The following is an 18,819-nucleotide window of genomic DNA, read 5'->3' as shown; positions in this document are numbered from 1 at the left end:
TTATAAGTTGTGCCAGAATGCTGCTGATGGACTTAAATAGACTGGAAAAGTTATAAAAATCGATTAGGTATCCTAGGAAATTAAAGTTACTATCTGCCTTCTTCCTTAGCATGCTAATACATTGCTTTCAGTTTGGCCTCCTGTCTCTCACCCAAAGTCATTGACTCCTATTGATGGTTATGCCTTTCCCAATAGGTCTCAGTTCTCTGGGTTGAGAGAATTCTCTAACATTAAACATTCCCAGGTCTTATAATTGTTTCTCATGCTATCTTTGGGTTCCTTTAACTCACTTTGAATACCTCCAGATTTTTAGATCTAGAAGGGATAAAAATTGAGTGTATTTCATGTCCCTCCAGAGGGGGGAAAAACAGACTTTGTACCATCCTCTAGATTTAGTCTGGGGGTTGATTATAAAAAGACTATCATTTTCATGTTTTGTAGACTATGCTCTTGTAGATATCCAATATTATAGATTTGTAAATTTTGGTTCACAAAATTATTTATGAGTTCTTTATCTCCTGAAGAAGTAACCTGGAGTCTATCAATTTGGAAGCAAACACATACCTTTGAGACAAAGGAGTGAGCAGGCTTGGTGGGGCATGGAGGAGTCTGCTCACTTCACGAATCATTTCCCCAGCAAGGCTAGGCTTCAAGTTTTCTGAAGACAGAGACTTTTCCATTTGAGATACTTTGTTCTCAAATTCAGATGTGCTTATGCTGCTGATAGTAAAATTTTCTATGACAAAGAAACAAATCTTCATTTAATATAATGATCATATGGAACAGTAGTGAAAAATTATCATAAGAAATTTGACTAGGTACTGATGGAATGGACCTAAAGTAAAAATGAGGTTCTGAGAGGAACCTCTAAGAATCATTTCCTCTACACCTCATATGGTTGAACCTCACCATTCTCCCTGGCCTAATATACCCTTCTTTCTTCCCAAGAAGTCAACTACTGGAAGGAGGAGACAGACTACTCTGATGCTAGATAGATCCTACACAGCTTTCTCTGATTGCTTTCATTGCTGCTTATACCCATTATTTATTTCTTCTCCTGTATGTTAAGGAAAGGAGTCTCTGTACACTCCATGCGAATTGAAGCAAAGTACATTTTAGTCTTCACTAGAGCAACATTCTCCCCATTAAGAGCTAGGGAATTGACCCAGTTGTGATTTAGGCCAAAGAGGCCAACAAAAGAAATAACTCAACAAATGTTAGATAAATCCCTTGAAGTAGAAATCTCTTAGTGGAATGAATGAGGATAAATATTGGAATAATAATTTATTCTATACAGGTCAGTGTTTCTCAAACTTTTCTGTGCTCATGGCAGAGTATTCTTTGCCATGAGGAATTATGTCAAGATGAACAGTTAAGTTGATCAAATAAGAGTTCTTTGCATTGCAGAAGGTGGTTATATCCCTTGGCATTATACAACAGATATTGTGACCTTCCCAATGCCAAGCCAAGAAAAGCAAGCAGCAACATTTGGGTTGAGGGTGGGGTGGGATGGAGCTAGAGTCTGGGACTGAGTAAGCCTTAGAAAGGAGATAAAGAGTGAAAAGACACTTGGAAATAAAGATTTTGCATCCCTTAACATTGAAAAGTACACTTTTGTTTTCTTTGCCTTCCAGTGGTTTCTAACATTGACAACAGTCTTAAAAGAATTTGAGTTTATGATGAAGAAAAAATAATAATTGGGTTATAATTTTTATGTTTTAAATGGATAAACAAAGAGCAAAACTTTGCAGCACATGTTGATCATGACAAACATTATTGTAGGTTCTATATGGAAGATAGAATAAGCATTTCAAAATCTATACTCTTGCATTTATTAGAACCATTGTGATCCAATGGGTATCAATGCATATTTTTGAATGTACATTTAAGTTAACTTAAACTAGCAACCTAGTGCAAGCCACTTTGAAAAAATAGAAAGACAATATTGCCTTTGTCTCTAGGAAGTTTGCAATCTATTAAAAACTTGTGTGTGTATATGTGTCTATGTGTGTGTTTCTGTGTCTATGTGTATAAGTGAGAGAGAGAGAGAGAGAGAGAAAGAGAGAAAGAGAGAGACCAAGACCAAGATAGAGTGACATTCATAAAAACACCAAGACCCTAAAATGTTTATGTATTTACATGTACTGGTTAAAGCTATATAGAATTTTTTTTCCTCCAAGTGAATACAAACCTTTTGTAATTTAAAATATTTTGAAAGTACCCATGGTTAACATTAAAAGTCAATGAGAATAACCCAGGAAAGGTCATAAGTTTTGTGATATATTCTAACTTTCTTAATTTAACTGAATTTTTGTAGTTTTTTGATGGTATTTCATAGTAGAAAACTAATAAATACCTATTGATTAACTAGCTGACATCTTGCTTTGTTGTTTTTGTTCAGTCCTTTCAGACATGTCCAACACTTTGTAACCCCATTTGGGATTTTCCTGGCATAGATATTGGAGTGGTTTAACATTTCCTTTTTCATCTCATTTTATAGATGAAGAAACTGAGGCAAACAGGGTTAATTGACTTACCCAGGGTCACACAGCTAGTAAGGATCTGAGCTCAGATTTGAGCTCAGAAAGATGACTCCAGGTCTGGTTTTCTATCCACTGTGCCATCTAGCTACCTTAATGTCTTTTGGATCTTTTCACTTATGTGAAGTTATCCTTATTTTTTTTTAACTTCTAAAGATTATTTGTTAAAAGATAAAGGGATAGATAAGAAGGAGTTGTGAGTTATAAAGAGAAGCTCAGAATTTCATGCAGGGCTTTAACAAGCAATGATAAAGGAAGCTCATGGTATCTTCCATCTCTGATTAGTCAGTCAATTAATTAGCATAAGTAAGTACATTTGTCTCAGAGGAGAGGACAATTGGCTCTTATTTCCCTGCTAAGTTTTCATGTGCAGACAGAGGACTTGGCTTTGTTTTCTATCCACCAAATGGAACAAATTCCCCAAGGAAAGTCCAACTATCACTCACTGACTTTAAAATCTGGAAAATATTCACAATTGTTTTGGTTTCCTTCCCTAATCTGTTGCCTCTTTTTTCTCTTTTCTTCAACTTAATAAATATCTAAGGAGACAAACTTTTACATTTGTTTTTCATTCAAATAGCTCTCACAGATCAAGAGTGTTCTTGAGATTTTTAAAATAGTCATTTATAAATTTTTCTTTTTTCCCCTCCTGAGGAAAAGGAAACCTTAAAAGCAATAGCTATCTTTATAAACATATCTCTTCATCTCAAAATGATTTCCTTTTTATTTTTTTAAATTTCCTTATTATCCATCAAGACAAACTCAGTTATATTTGCATTTTAGGAATGATTTCATAGAAAGTATATGCTAAAACCATAAGGGGACAAACTTTTGGTGTTATAGTAAGATATAATAATTTCTATTTCCATTGTACTTCAAGATTTTCAAAAAGCTTTACATTTAATATTCATTATTTTCATAACAACCCTGTGAAATAGGCACTATTATAACTCCCATTTTACAGTTGAGGAAATTGAAGTTAATAGAGATTAAGCAATTTACCCAGGGTCACACAGCAAATAAATATTTGAAACAGTATTAAAACTCAGATTTTCCTAACTCACATTCCAACATTCTATAAACTGTGGTATTTAAAAAGATTTGAGATACATAGTTTCTTGGTTAATTTAATCATTTTATTAATAATATCAGCATTTTAATAAGAGGAGGGTCTTTGGACCATTTTTCTTAAACTAAAGACCCTTCATGGGGGTAGGTTCATCTTTGGAAGAGCTGAGTTCCAGTGGCTGGCAATCAACTTTCATTGGTTATCGAGAAAATGAATATTACAATGAGAGGGTGGACTATATTGTGGGATGGGGTATATGACTTAGATCACTGAAATCTTGGTCAAAGAGACTTATCAGTTTCTATATCACCTGTATGACAAAAGGTAGACTCCACACTTTCCCAAACCTGTCAGAGTCAACACAATGAGCAGGAATGCACTCAGAGTTAAAATTTCTTTTACTATCTTTGATTAGATTTCAGGCATTCTGTCTATGTAAGTGCTTTAGAAAGATTTCCCACACTGGTTGGTTTTAGCATAAAGAGCTGAACAGGGGGAATAATAAAATAATTATTATTAAATGCCAAAGATATATCATCATTTCTCATACTACTGTTCCTTCAAGGAAGAAGTCATATAGTTTCATTGCAAAAGTTGCTAGTCATCAGGCTAATAGATCTGATATTTTATGTTATGATCTTAATTTGACTTTTCATATTTACCTGTAATTCCATGAGGTAAGCTGATTGAGGGATCATTAACAGTAGAGATGGTGGTAGATGAGACTGAAGAGCTATTAGAAGAAATTATGGAGGAAAGTATTGTTTCTGAGGTGACTGATGTGGAAGAATCTTGTTGAGGCAGCCCCGTGACAGTTTGACTGGATGGTTGAGTAGGAGAGATATGAATATCCCAGGTTGAAGATTGAATGTAAGGTGTACTAAATCCATTCCCAGATGATATATTTGGAGGAATAAAAATAGGACTAATTTTAGAGGAAAAAGTAGCAAGAGGAGACATTGGAATAGATTTGCCAGAAGAAGAAAAAACTGGACTGGATTGATGACCAGAATTATCATTACACTTGACTGAATCTTGTAGATCACTGGAAAAAAAAACATGAGCCATGCAAGAAAATTTTAGAGAACCACCTTTAGCATACTAGATTTGACCCTCTTAAAATTTCCTTAGTTGGTAGCAGTTAGCTTGTAGTAGATATAGTTGGTGGTAGAATTCTGTAACACTCAACCTTTATTCCTACATCTTCTGCTCCTTCTCTCCCAATACTCAAAGGAATGAACCAAAGTTAAAGGAAGTTAAGTGACATAGAGGATACACTGCTATATTTGGAATAATGAAGACTACCAAATTTAAATCTTGATTTAAGCATTTGAACTGTGTAACCATGGACAAATTCCTTGGTATCTCAGACTCAGTTTCCTCATCTGTAAAATGAGAATAATTCCAGCACCTACTTCCCAGGGTTGTAGTGAGAATAAAATGGGTAATAATTCTAATGCTACAATAATCTTAGCATTTCCCAAATGGTATGTTGGACCAGTCAGGTGAAAGGAACAACAAAATACCTGAGTATTTTGCTTCTTTTTTCCCCCTTAATTCTTTCATTGTTGGCATATGCTTAAATACTCAAAGAGTAATTTGCTCCTCTTTCAAGAGTAGCTACACATTATATCAGGATTGAATGTAAACACAACTAGGTGATCATTGGCCTAGTTGCTTGACAAATGGTGCCTGTGATCCCAACCTCAGATACAGACCCCTCAAGGTTTGATGGTTTCCATTTTCAGTTATAGCATCTCAATTAAAAATATTACATAAATTAATGTTATTTATATGTACATACAATGTTTTATGCATATATAAAGTACTTTGTAAAATGCCTTGCAAGTTTATATAAATGCTATTATTATTAGTTTTTGAAAATTCATGATCTAAAATGTCTGATGGGAATATAATTCCTCTACTTCTTGCCTTAGTGACAATGGGAAGTCATTTAAACTCTCAGTCTTAGTTTTCTCATCTGCAAGATAGGATAATACTGAAACCTACATTATAGATCTCTTGTGAAGATTAAACAAGATGATATGCATATGTATATACGCACACACACCCACACACACATATAAATATAGATATATTGATATGGGCCATATATATAGAGAGAGGCCACCTCAGTCCCTCCTCTACACAGAAAAGTGTTTCTCTATGCTTCCAAAGTGATTTTCCTCAAATGTTACTCCTTTGCTCCACAAATTTAGTGGTTATGTACCTAAGTTAAAAGACATTCTGCCTGAATTTTAAAATGTTTCCAGTCTCACCATACATTATTCCTTCTCCCACTCTGAAACAAACTGGACTTCTCTCTGACCCTTACACTAATGGATACTCCTTCTTCCATCGTTGTACCTTTGTACCTAGGTCTTCCATGCCTAGAATTTACCAACTTCTCATCTTTGATTCATAGAATTCCACTTATCCTTCAAGATGCAGTTCAAGCATCATGATCCAAAGGAAGCTGAAAGCCCCAACTGTGGAGGCCCTACCTCTTAACTACCTTGTATTTAAATATTCTGTTTTCAAATTTATTCTGTCTACACTTATGTGTATTTGTTTCCCTCATTATAATGAAGGTTCTTGGAAAGTAAGTATTTGAATTTATATCTCCAGCTACTGGCTAAGTGTCTGGCATATAATAGGTGATTAATTAATGCTTATTGATTATTATCATGCCCACTTAGCTTTGGTACCTGGCACCATTGAAAGGAAATAGAAGTTCAATCCAGGGAGTGTGGTATGTTATCCTTCCCAAACAAAGGCTATTGAAATGTATTGAGAAAGCTGTTGACTAATGGAGTATCTCAAACCTTTCCAAATGAGCTTTTTAGCTATCACTCACCAGAAATTAGTCCTCAAGTGGTCCAGTGCTGTAATAATTTGACATCACTTGTAGTAGAGTGAGGACCTTTCTCCATGCACAACAGAAGATGGAAGTAACAGGAGTAGATGGAATTTAGGGAATTTTGAGGATTCCCCATGCTTCCAAATAGTTTTACATTTAGCAATCGGTAATTATATTGTTTGTACCCTTAACTCCAAGATTTCTTACATTGATTTGATGGAGCCTGGCCTATTATGAACTAGGATAGACTTGGGGTCCTAGCTCAGACAAAGAACCAAACATTCTAACCATTTCCAATGATTTCTAAGGGCTCTATAACCTCTAATAAAACTACTTTGTCTCTAGAGTAAAGTATGTATACATGCTTTTAAACACATAATCTTAATCTTGTTGATTGGAAGGCAACATAGCATGGTGAGTAAAGAGTCAACCTTAGAGTCTAAAACACATGAATTCTTGCCTGATACATATTGGCTGTCTATCCATGGACAAGTCATTTAAGCTCCCAGAGATCCTGGCAGCCCTATAATACTATAAGTTGCCAAATAGTTAGAAATTTGTATTGAAATAGAGAGAATATCAATCAGGAGTTCTCCTATGCTAGTCTAAACCATAAGACCAAATCTCATTTAATGTCATTTAATCACAACCACATGATATAGACATCATAGTTTCCTTTTGACAGATAATAAAAAATGTAATCTCTGGGCAAACCTACTCCCTCACTACTAGATGGGTAATTAGTCTCAGAGTCCAGATTGGCAAAGAAGTCTCTTTGAGGTCCTAGTTCAGTATTGATCACTTGTTGCTTTCTAAAGCAACTTCTGTAATAAGACTCACCTGACATTACAGTGAATTCATCTCAGATTGGTTATGATTCCTCTAGTCTGATTCTAGATCCTCTATAAATACCCCAGGGCTATAAAGTGTTGAGAAGAAGGATCCTTCAGTATACCATCAACAACACTCAAATGTCATTCACATTTCATTACAGCAATGGCTGAAGATAGATGATTCCATCTGAGGATCAAAGGCTTTCATATACTCTTGAATTTGTCACACATATCTTTTCATTCCATCATCATGCTACATTCCAATCCTGAATATAAATTACTTTTGAATTATTTGTGATTTTGGATAATATATCCTATGTACTGCCTATATTGGTACAGATAATTGACAGTCATACAGACAACCATATAGCATGATTATGATGATGATGATGATGATGATGATGATGTTTATCCTTTCTAATCAAAGAGGACCATGTTGCCAAATACAACAAAACATGACTTTTACATTATACTTATTATAGTGATGTGAGTATTGTGCAAAAACATTCTTTTTACTTGGCTTTTACAGAACAATTTCATCCTATATCCTTGTTTGTATAAGAAGCAAGACTTCTGATGAAGTTCTGGATGTTTTTGGATGTCCTTAGACTTGTGGATATGGTTTTCATGCCATCTAGCATTCCAAGCAAAATACCAATATTTGATTTTCTGAAGACAAGTTGGTGACAAAAATATGACACATTTAAACTTGTCTCTATTTGTCAGTATTGGCTAGACTAGAAGGTCTACTTGAGTGACAACATGATATATCCAAACTTGTCTCATGATGGAATAATTATTGGTATATACCAAAGACTTTGAACCAGAAAGTTGCCTAGTAAGTGATGGGAATAAGGCCACTGGATCATTACTCAGAATCATTTAATGTTGGAACTAAGATGGTATCTGATCCTTAGAATCTCTGACTTTCATTCTTGATTAATGAAAACATTCTTGGCAAATGCTTTCATTCTGATCTATCTGATTAGTTAAAGAATTTCACTTCTAGTGACACAATATGAATGTCCTTGGCAATCCCTCTTAATCATGACTCCAGTTCTGGAAACAACAAAATAAGGTCCTAATCCATTATTCGTAGTATTAAATTAAGTCATTTCAATGTGTAATTTCAGAAACTTACCCAGTGTTATTAGAGAATCACTAAATCAAATGTTCTTTTGTTTATTTTGGGAAATGATTGAATATCTGTTTACATACCATTGCAATTGTTTTAATTCTTTGGGACTTGAAAGGCAATGTGTCTTGAAGGAGCAGCAACACTGTTCTAAATTGTGCAAAAGAAAAAGAATAAAAACTTTGGTTAAACATTCTAAATACAACACTGTTGTTTAAATAACATATTATTCATCAAATTATATAGAAATGTAGGGACCCTAGAGGCCACTGACACTAAATCCCTCATTTTACAGATGAGTAAACTGATGCAGAGATAGGTCAGGTGATTTGCCAAGGGATGACTACTTGCTAGCAAGCATCTCAGGTAAGCTTTAAATCTGTCATCCTGCCATTATTCCATATTGCCTCTCCATTAAGTCTCATGAATGTTCTAGTCCTATAATAGCAACTGTAGTATAATATCCTGAAATAGGTTATATTGATAGATTATAGGCTTTCTCTTTGTATTACTAGAGCTTAGCACATTATTGTGTTTAATAAAACTTACTGATTGATTTATTGGGATTTTAAAAAATAAAAACATACTTGCTATCAAGTGTATGTTCAATGGACATATGAAAAATTCTATATTTTCCTACTGTAACTGTGTTTGTGTTACAAAGGAATCAAATTTATTCTACCTACTAAATTAAATATAAATTATATTTTCATGGTTAAAATAAAGTGGAACTGGACCCATGGTTTCATTCATATAGGAAATTTCTAAGTGAAGAAATTCTTTCTAACAATGTAGGTTAGCATCTGCTCTGTAATTTACTGTCTTAGACAGGAGTCTGGTATACTGAGATGCTCAGTGTCTTTCCAAGGGATATACAGTCAATATATGTCTTAAGACCAGTCTTGAATCAAAGACCTCCTGACTTGGAAACCAATTCTCTATCCAACATGCTGTTTCTATATAACACAGGTTTTCTTAGAGGAATAAACAATCTAAAAATGAATAACACAATAAGACTAAAAATAAACTTACCTATTAGATGAACCTTTATTCTTTTTATGGCAGACAGCAAGGGGCAGATGTTGACTGTGATATTCACTTTTATTGTGAACGTACAATTGAATGTACTATAGTTTGGAAAAAATTCAAAACAGAGAATTGCATATCTATCAGTATTTGTGGAAATTTGAAGTATATATTTAAAATTTTAAACACTGAGAGTTTCTGATTTTTTTATTTCCAAATTCTCTCATTCCCCCATGCAATAAGAAGTTGAGAAAAACAAAATCTATTACAAAAATGTATAATCATATGAAAAAAATTTCCATATCAGCCATATTCCTGATCTTTTCCTCCAAAATCTAATGATGATGAGAAGAAACTTTTTTCTGTCTCCTTTCATATATGTTTACATGAATAGATATATATATATATATAGATATGTATATTTATATGTATGTATAGGTATATAGTTAGTAAAGTATATTACTTTTGTGGTAATGAAAGCTATTGATTGATAGAGATTTTAATAGATTTTCCATAGTGATAGAAAACAAGAGTTTCTCCAATTACTTCTGGTGTTCTACTCTGGATATCTCAGTTGACTGGCTTTGCATTTTTTGTTTTATTTTAGCTAATATGAAAAGGCTTGATGATGATAATAATAATAATAATAATAGTAATAATAAATTATTTTTACTATTGTTTCTGCTAACATTACTACTACTGCTGCTGTTGCTACTACTACTACTAGCTGTGTGCATTTACAGGCCCAATATAAAAAAAATTATATAGTGCTTTAAGGATTGCAAGCACTCTACATATATTATCTCATTGATATTCACCAAAGTCCTGTGAAATATAGTGCAAAATGCAGTCTTTCTATTTAAGATGAAATAGGTGAGACTCAGCAAATTTAACCCAAAATCATAAGCATAAAACCAAGTTTTCTGACTCCCTGCTCAGTAAGTTTTTCCTTCCCCTTACCCGCCAACTCATCTCATTGCCCCCTCTCTATCTCCTTTTCCACCCCACTGCTTTCTACATGTGTATATGCACAGAAATACAGAAGTGGGAGAGACAGAAAGAAAGATGCAAACAGAGGAAGAGACAGAGAGAAACAAAAGAAAGAATGGGGGGGAGAGAAAGAGAGAGAGAGAGAGAGAGAGAGAGAGAGAGAGAGAGAGAGAGAGAAAGCAGGAGAAATAGAGACTTCAACAGAGGCAGAAACAAAAAGAGACAGAACAGAGAGACAGAAAGACAGAACAGAGATGAAGAGAAATGAGAGAGAAAAAAGGCAGAGACACAATTACAGAGACAAAGAGAGTCAGATTCACAGAAACAAAGAGAGAACAGAGAGAGAGAAAGAGACAGACAGAGAGACAGACAGACAGACAGAGACAGAGAAGAGAGACTTTAACCTCTGTGTTTCATTTTGGTAAAAAGAATTTATCCTTCTTTAACTTCTAAACTGTACTCTAAAGAGGGGTAAGACAATAGATGTGAAAGTGCTGTGCTCAGAAAAATGATAATACATTAATCTAAAATATTATTTCTTCATGCTGCCTTGAATACTTGGTATCTCTAAATTAGAGATGAGGCAAATAAACATAACTAGGCCTGGGGAACATTCTATTTCTTATTAAAATATAAAGCATAGAACTTAGGAATTGAAAAAATGACTGACCTTTGGTTATGTGTATCACATTCTATAAAATAAGACTGAAAGGTGAAAAAGATGTTATTTTGGCAAAATGAAATGTGTCAAGTACCTGACCCCAGGGATTCACACAGAACCATAGAATCTAAGATATGCAAAAGATTTGAAAGGTTATCTACTTTAGTTTCTCACAGCAACCCTGACATAGCGTCATCTAGGTTTTACCTAAATAACCTCCATAATAGAGAAATTAATGATAATAATAATTCCTTTATACACACATGTATGTATGCATATAGGTAGGAATATTAATTTACATATATCCTTCTTTGTATGTATTATGCATGCTTATATATACAAATATAATAAAAGTTACACAGTATATGTATGAGTATAAATATATATATGTATATATACACATACATACATATATACACATATATAAATCCCTTTTACTTCACAAATAAATCTATTCCTACTATTGGACAACTCAAATGATTAGGGAGATCTTTCTCCTATTGAGCTCAGATCTGTCCCCTAGAACTCCCACGTAATGATCCTAGTCCTGCCATCTGGAGCAACACATTTCAAAACTTCTTTCTACAAAATAATTTTTTGAAAATTTGAAGAGAATGATATCTGTTTTCACAAAAATGCAGTATAAAGATATATCGTCCTATTCTCTCCATCCCATCCTCACCCCAAGTGCCTACACTACTGAATAAACCAAAGGAATAATCACAATTACCTCACTTAGGTCTTCCAGTGTTTTGTTGAGTTCTAGTAATCTGCAAAATAAAGGAATTTGAGATTAAATCAGTTTAAGAAAGCAATTAAATAATTTTCATTGACAATAAATAAAGTGGTTTTAAATTTCTTATTTAAATTTCTTATTTATGACAATATTTATATAGTTGATAACAAGGGAATACTTGGGAAAGGGAAATCTCTGAGAAGTGAATCTCACACAATGAAATACCATATGCATTGGGAAGTCAAGAACTTGTTCTGCATCTATAATGAATGACAAGATTTTATATTTCATCACATTTGTAGAAGTTTACTATTTATCATAAGTATGCTACCAAAATGTCAGTTCTGGAACCACAAAAGGAAAGAGACAGGGTCAATACTAAGCAAAAGTTCAAAGGAGGGGAAATTTGTTCTTTAGTGCATTTCCACTTCCTATTCTAAAATCTTGTTCCACTTCTTAATACTTCCTTTCCTCATCCTGGAGGCAGGTTGTATCATAATATTCTGCCAGGTCAGCTTTATCTTCCTTTTCCCCCAGTTCGAACTCACAGATCTACATCCCTGTTGTTATCCTCAGGTTGTTTCCAGAAAAAACTCGCAAGATCTATAATTTATAGCTTCCTCCATCCTTCTTAATCCTCCCCATAAAAAAAACTCTTATTCCCTTAGTATTTCAAGCTGGTAACTTGCAATAAAGAAATGTGATCAATTTAATTCATACTAGAGTATGCATAACTGACAAGTTCAGATATTCACCTGGGGCCTTAAGAAGATGGAGCTAAGAAGAGAGAAAATTCAGGGATGGCTATCTATCAAAATAGTCAAAGCTAACATTAATATAGTAGAGCTAGTAAGTTACAGATACACTAAACTAAGTACTGTTTTCACAGGTATATGAACAAAATTGCCTGTTATTTAAGATATTTATAATCAAGCCTAATACATTTTTTCTTTCAGGATCTGTTTTTCCTTGAAATGATCCTTTACATGATTTCAATAAATATTTAAGCACACCTATGCCCCAGGCATTGTGCCAAGCAATGGACAAACAAAAAGAGGCAAAAGACAATTCCTGCCCTCAAGGAGCTAACAATCAAATGGGGTGAGACAACATACAAACTACTGTACACAAAACAAGCTAAATACAGCATAAAGAGGGGTTAGAAGAAGGCTTCCTGTAGAACAGGGTTATCCAATCTTACTTTTAAAAGTTTCTATTGAACCAAGAGATAATATATTTTGATTTGTCATTTTAGTGAGAGCTCAGCTTCAGACCCATAGGGGACCACATAAAATCAAACTGCAGCTGCATTTTGGACAACCCTGTTGTAGAAAGTAAAAATGATTAGCCACACAAATCTTTCTATCTGAAAATAAAATGAATATGTCACAAAGGAGATTAAAATTCAGAAACAACATCAAGTCCCAGATCCAACTGGTTGAAATCTGTCAGTTTTATGTACTATATATCATCTTTGCAACATTCAATCTCTTCCAAGTGTAATCAAAAATGTATTTTGCTTGGAGAATTGAAGACAATGTTTTGACCTATATGAATGTGGGTCAAATTTTCATGAAGATTTGGTATGTGAGATTATTGGAGAATTGGCAGATTTCCTCAGAGCAGGAGAGTTTACAATATCCACGGCTGACTATTCACTGTAGCTACAGCATTGGTTTTTTTCCTTTAAAATAAAAAAAATAGACTCTCACTTTAAGTTGGTTGTGAAAAAAAGAAATTTCCCCTGTATGTCAACTTAATGAAGAACATTTTGGAAACATTTGTAAAGTATTTGATAATGCTACTTATTTACACTTTGTCTGAATTTCTCTTTTTTTTTCCAAACTAAATGGCTAGAAAAAATATGTTATTCAAACATATAGGAAGCATTTATTAATGTTCTTTATTAGCATGCAATTTTGTGCCAGTAAGTGTGCTAGGCTCTAGTTGAGGGGAAAAAAATTATTCCTGCTCTAAAGGAGGTTACAATGATGTTTTTTTTTGTTTTTGTTTTTGTTTTTTTTTAAAGATTTTTGCAAGGCAATGGGTTTAAGTGGTTTGCCCAAGGCCACACAGCTAGGTAATTAAGTGTCTGAGGCTGAATTTGAACTCAGATCCTCCTGACTTCAGGGCCGGTGCTCTATCCACTACAATGATGTTTAATGAAAGTTTGACCCCATCAAAAAAGGGTTAGAAGTTGGAATCTGTTGTTCAGTTCTTTCAGTCATGTCCATCTCTTTGTAATCCCATAGACCAGAGCATGCCAGATCCTTTTATCCTCCATTATCTTTCAAAATCTATTCAAGGTCAAATTCATGGCTTCCATGATACTACTTATCCATCTCATCCTCTGCCATTAGTTTTTCTCAAAGTCGAGGTCTTTCTAATGAGTCCTGTATTTTCACTATGTAGCCAAAATACTGACATTTCAGCTCCAGTGTTTGTCCTTCCAGTGAGTAGTAAGAATTATTTTTTTAAAGTATTGGTTGTTTTGATCTCTTTGACATCCTAAGGAATTTCAAAAGTCTTTTCTTGCACCACAGTTCAAAAGAACCAATTCTTCAGCACTGTTTTCCTTATAATCCAATAGTCTCACACTCATACAATACTACTGGAAAAACCATAGCTTTGATTTGTTGGCAAGGTTATGTCTCTTCTACTTTTAAGTAAACTGTACAGATCTGCCATAGTTTTCCTTCTAAGGAGCAAGCAAGCCTATTTTAATTTCATAGACAGTCACTGTCTGAAGTGAACTCTGAGCTGAAGAATATAAAGTCTGACACTGTTTCCATTTTTCCTCCATTTTCTAAGAAGTGATGGGCCCAGTTTCCAATTTTTTATCGACTTTTTATGTTAAAATTTTTAATATAAATTTCCACCCAGTTTTTATTAGTTTTTCTTCATTTTTCTGCCAGCAGAGTGGTCTCATATGCATTTCTGAGGTTGTTTATATTTTCTTAACAACCTTAATTCCAACTTTTGATTTGTCTAGTCTGGCATTTTGCATGATGTACTCTGAATGAAAGTTAAATAAGATAACAATAGCCTTATAGGGGTGGCTAGGTGGCTAGGTGGCATAGTGCATAGAGCACCAGCCTTGAAGTCAGGAGTACCTGGGTTCAAATCTGGTCTCAGACAATTAATAATTACCTAGCTGTGTGGCCTTGGGCAAGCCACTTAACCCCATTTGCTTTGCAAAAACCAAAGGAAAAAAAAACAAAAAAATAGCCTTATAAAACTTCTTTTCCAGTCTTATATCAACCATATTTGATTCTGTTGCTTTTTGACCTACATAAAAATTTCTCAGGAGATAAGCAAGATGATCTGGTACCCCCATCTCTATGAGGACTTGCCACATTTTGCTTTGGTGTAGTCAGTGAAATAGAAGTAGATATTTTTTCTGGAACCCCCCTTGCTTTTTCCATAATTCAGAGAATGCTGACAATTTAGTCTATAGCCTCTTCAAAAACTAGCCTGCACTTCTGGTAATACTTGGTGCAAGTATTGCTAAAACCTAGCAAGTGCTGCCCCCCATTTTGTACTCATTTTTACCTCTTTCTCACATTTGTTTCAAAATTTATCCATCAGAAAGTAATTTACTGGAATGCAGCACTTTAACTGTATCATCTTTTAAGATTTTAAATCATTCAGCTCGAATTTTGTTTTTTAAAGTCCATTTGATTTCATCTTCTAGGATGTGTGGCTCTAGATCAGTAGCCAAATCATTGTGGTTATAGGTGCATTGTGGGTACACAGGCTATTCTGACAGCCATGACACAAATTATCTCCAAGTAAAACCACCACCTGGACAATCTCAGGAGCTGGCAAGCCGCCCTGAGAGATAAGGTGAGCCGGAGTCCTTGGGAGCTGGAGTCCTTGGGAGCTGGACATTTTGCCCCACTGACCAAGGGCACTAGACATAGCTGTGTCTTATCCCCTCCTCCCTAATGTACCCCCCCATCCTGTAATGCAAGACGCTGCATGTACACAGCACTTTTACCCTCAATTCCCTCATTATACTTTGTTCTACCCCAAAAGACCTAACAGTATATATGTAATAGCTAAGCATTAATAAAATTGAGCTGGAGGCATAAGGCAGTAGTGGCTTGACTCATTCTCAGTTCCCCTCCTGGAGGGAGGTTGCAACTGTGGGCCCCAAGGAAGCAAGCCACAACAGATGGTGTCAAAACTCAGGATCCCCCTGAAGGATACTTGCTTGTGTTTTTCCCACAGATTGCACCACCCTGCTGTAGATTCCCGACCATCTGATCTGATCCAAAAAGCAGCAGCAGCAACAGCCCCCCTTCCAGATCACCTAGCTCTGTAGCAGCCCTGACAAAAGGAATGCAAAGAATGTCTCTAAACAACAGTAGATGAAACCTGAGATGCAGAGGACTGAGGGGGAAAAGGTGATTCCCCCAACCTCCCCACAGCACTCCAGGATGAGCTCTTTACCTTGGCAAAAAAGAGCGATGAACTTTAAACCTAGAGGACACTTGTCTCTTCACCAACTCCTTGTTACTATGCTATTCCTGCTGAACACCCCCAAAGCATGGATCACCCCTCAGTGTGCACTTATCTCCTCCCCCCATTCTTTTATGATGCATCTTTTTTCCCTGCTCTCTTTGCCAGTAATGCAACTGTGGGTCTCCCCACACTCTCACCAGAAGAACAAGCAGCCACACCATATCCCAGGCCTCTTAAAGTTTCCAATTCTGTTGGTCCTTTGCATATCTGTACTGGATCCCACTAACCTGCTCATTTCAAGGGGACCTTTTCGCCTTTGACTCCTTGGCTATGAGGATCAAACCCCACACACCCCTCCCTTCCCTTTTCTCCCTGACACTGGACCCCAACTTCTGATCTCCACAGATCCCCTGGACCCCATGTAAAAGCCCCTATGCATTTCGCATAGGTTCCCTACCCAGTGTTTATTATAACTATCCAGGCCCCCCGCCCTAAATGAAAAATAAGGGGGAGATGTGGGTACACAGGCTATTCTAACATCCATGACACAAATCATCTCCAAGTAAAACTGCCACCTGAACAATCTCAGGAGCTGGCAAGCCGCCCTGAGAGATAAGGTGAGCTGGAGTCCTTGGGGGCTGGACATTCCACCCCACTGACCAAGGGTACTAGACACAGCTGTGTATTATCACCTCCTCCCTAACATACCCCCCTATCCTGTAATGCAAGACACTGCATATACATACAGCTTGCACCCCCAATTCCCTCATTATTCTTTGTTCTACCCAAGAAGACCTAACAGTATATATGTAATAGCTAAGCAGTAATAAAATTGAGCTGGAGGCATAAGGCAGTAGTGGCTTGACTCCTTATTCTCAGCTCCCCTCTGGGAGGGAGGTTGCCACTGTGGGCACCAAGGAAGCAAGCGACAACAGTGCATCAAGATCTTTCTTGTGTAGTTCTTCTGTATATTCTTGCTAGTTCTTAATCTACTATACTTCTGTTAAGTCCCTACCATTTTTGTCTTTTATCATCACCACTTTTTCAAGAAACATTCCTTGATATCTCTGACTTTCTTGAGATTGCTTATTGTTTTTCTTTTTTTATTTCTCATTTAAGAAAACCTTCTCTCTCCTTGCTATTCTCTTAAATTCTGCATTCAGTTGGATATATCTTTCCTTTTCTTCTTTCCCTTTCCCTTTACTTCTTTCCTCAGCTATTGTTTAAAGCCTCTTCAGGCAGTCATTTTGCTTCCTTGCCCTTAGTTTTCTTTGGAATTTTTTTGTTGTGACTTCCTATACAATATTGAGAACCTCTATCCATTGTTTGTAGACATTCCAAATATCATATCTAATCCCTTACATTCCTTAAATTTAATTCCCTAATCACTACCAATTTAAATTCATAAGGGAAATTATTTAGGTCATACCTATAAAAAACTCATGATCTGAGCCATAGTCAGCTCCAGGTCTTATTTTAGCTGATTATATAGAGCTTTTCTATTTTTGACCAAAAATTACATAATCAATCTGATTTTAATATTGACCATCTGCTATTACCAGCAAGTTATCTAGACAAAACTCTGTTAGTCTCTGCTCTGCTTCATTTTGTACTTTCAGAACCTGTTATTCCAATTACCTTTTGATTTCCTACTTTAGCATTCCAATTTTCTATGATGAATATGACATTTCTTTTTGATGTTATTTCTAGAAAATATTGTAGATCTTCCCAAAAATGAGTAACTTTGGCCTCTTTGGCATCAGTGGTTGGAGCATAGACTTGTATCCTTGTCATTTTAGAATGATTTGCCTTGTCTTTGAGTGGAATGAATTTTATAGATTTCTATCAATAATTCTCATCAAGATTAAATCTTACTGAATTTCAAATTCCAATGGAATCAGGACTATATCCATTTTACCATTTTATCAATGAGAACAGGATGACACCAAATAATTTTTTGCTCAGTTGCTATTTATGTAACCATAAAAAAGGATATTGACAATAGTTGTCTTCCTTTGCTGCTAAACCCAAAAGAAAAAAGGATTGTGTGCTACTTTAACTGAATCAATCAAATAATAATTACTTACTTTGATTTGTTTAATGGTAGGTCTTCAATTAAAGTTCCATTGACTGCATTCTGATTCTGTTAGAAGCAATAAAAGTCCAAGAAGATTAAAACATTGGTTGTGCCTCACATTCTCATACCTCACTGGGAAACTATATTGTTACTTTGCAGCATACTTTCACAGCCCCGTCTAAAAGAACAGAGAATCGGATTCCTATCTGAGAATAGGTTGTCGGCCAATCCATCACCTTTGTTGGTAGATGAATCTGGGTTTCTTAGATCTGAAGAAAAAGAATGGTTCTGAGTTATCTGTTTCTGACATGCCCCACCCATTCTGAAAGACTCATGGAAGAAAGCTTCTTGATTCCTTTTTCCCATAAGATAGTCTGGTCACTTTACTGTTTTTTTCTGCTGTTTTTTTGTAGTCGTTGTTGTTT

General features: G+C 35.3%; 1 protein-coding gene across 10 annotated transcripts in view; it reads right to left on the bottom strand.

Moving 5' to 3' along the window:
• ADGRG2 (adhesion G protein-coupled receptor G2) overlaps positions 1-18,819 on the bottom strand; it is a 163,333-nt gene that overhangs the window by 33,595 nt on the left and 110,919 nt on the right. For 8 of the 10 annotated variants that reach the window (XM_074192316.1, XM_074192313.1, XM_074192314.1 and 5 more), the window contains 7 exons: positions 18,405-18,460; positions 11,845-11,884; positions 11,124-11,158; positions 9,470-9,564; positions 8,521-8,587; positions 4,272-4,654; positions 565-736 (listed from right to left, as the gene is read on the bottom strand). In XM_074192316.1, the coding sequence (XP_074048417.1) occupies positions 565-736; positions 4,272-4,654; positions 8,521-8,587; positions 9,470-9,564; positions 11,124-11,158; positions 11,845-11,884; positions 18,405-18,460 (848 nt within the window). The remainder of the gene's footprint in view (positions 1-564; positions 737-4,271; positions 4,655-8,520; positions 8,588-9,469; positions 9,565-11,123; positions 11,159-11,844; positions 11,885-18,404; positions 18,461-18,819) is intronic. The other 2 variants (XM_074192322.1, XM_074192321.1) reach the window with 2 other exon arrangements.

This window comes from Macrotis lagotis, chromosome 6, assembly GCF_037893015.1.
Source record: "Macrotis lagotis isolate mMagLag1 chromosome 6, bilby.v1.9.chrom.fasta, whole genome shotgun sequence".
Lineage (NCBI taxonomy): Eukaryota > Metazoa > Chordata > Mammalia > Peramelemorphia > Peramelidae > Macrotis > Macrotis lagotis.
The sequence above is the reverse complement of the archived record's forward strand: the minus strand, read 5'-3'. Positions and strand labels throughout refer to the sequence as shown.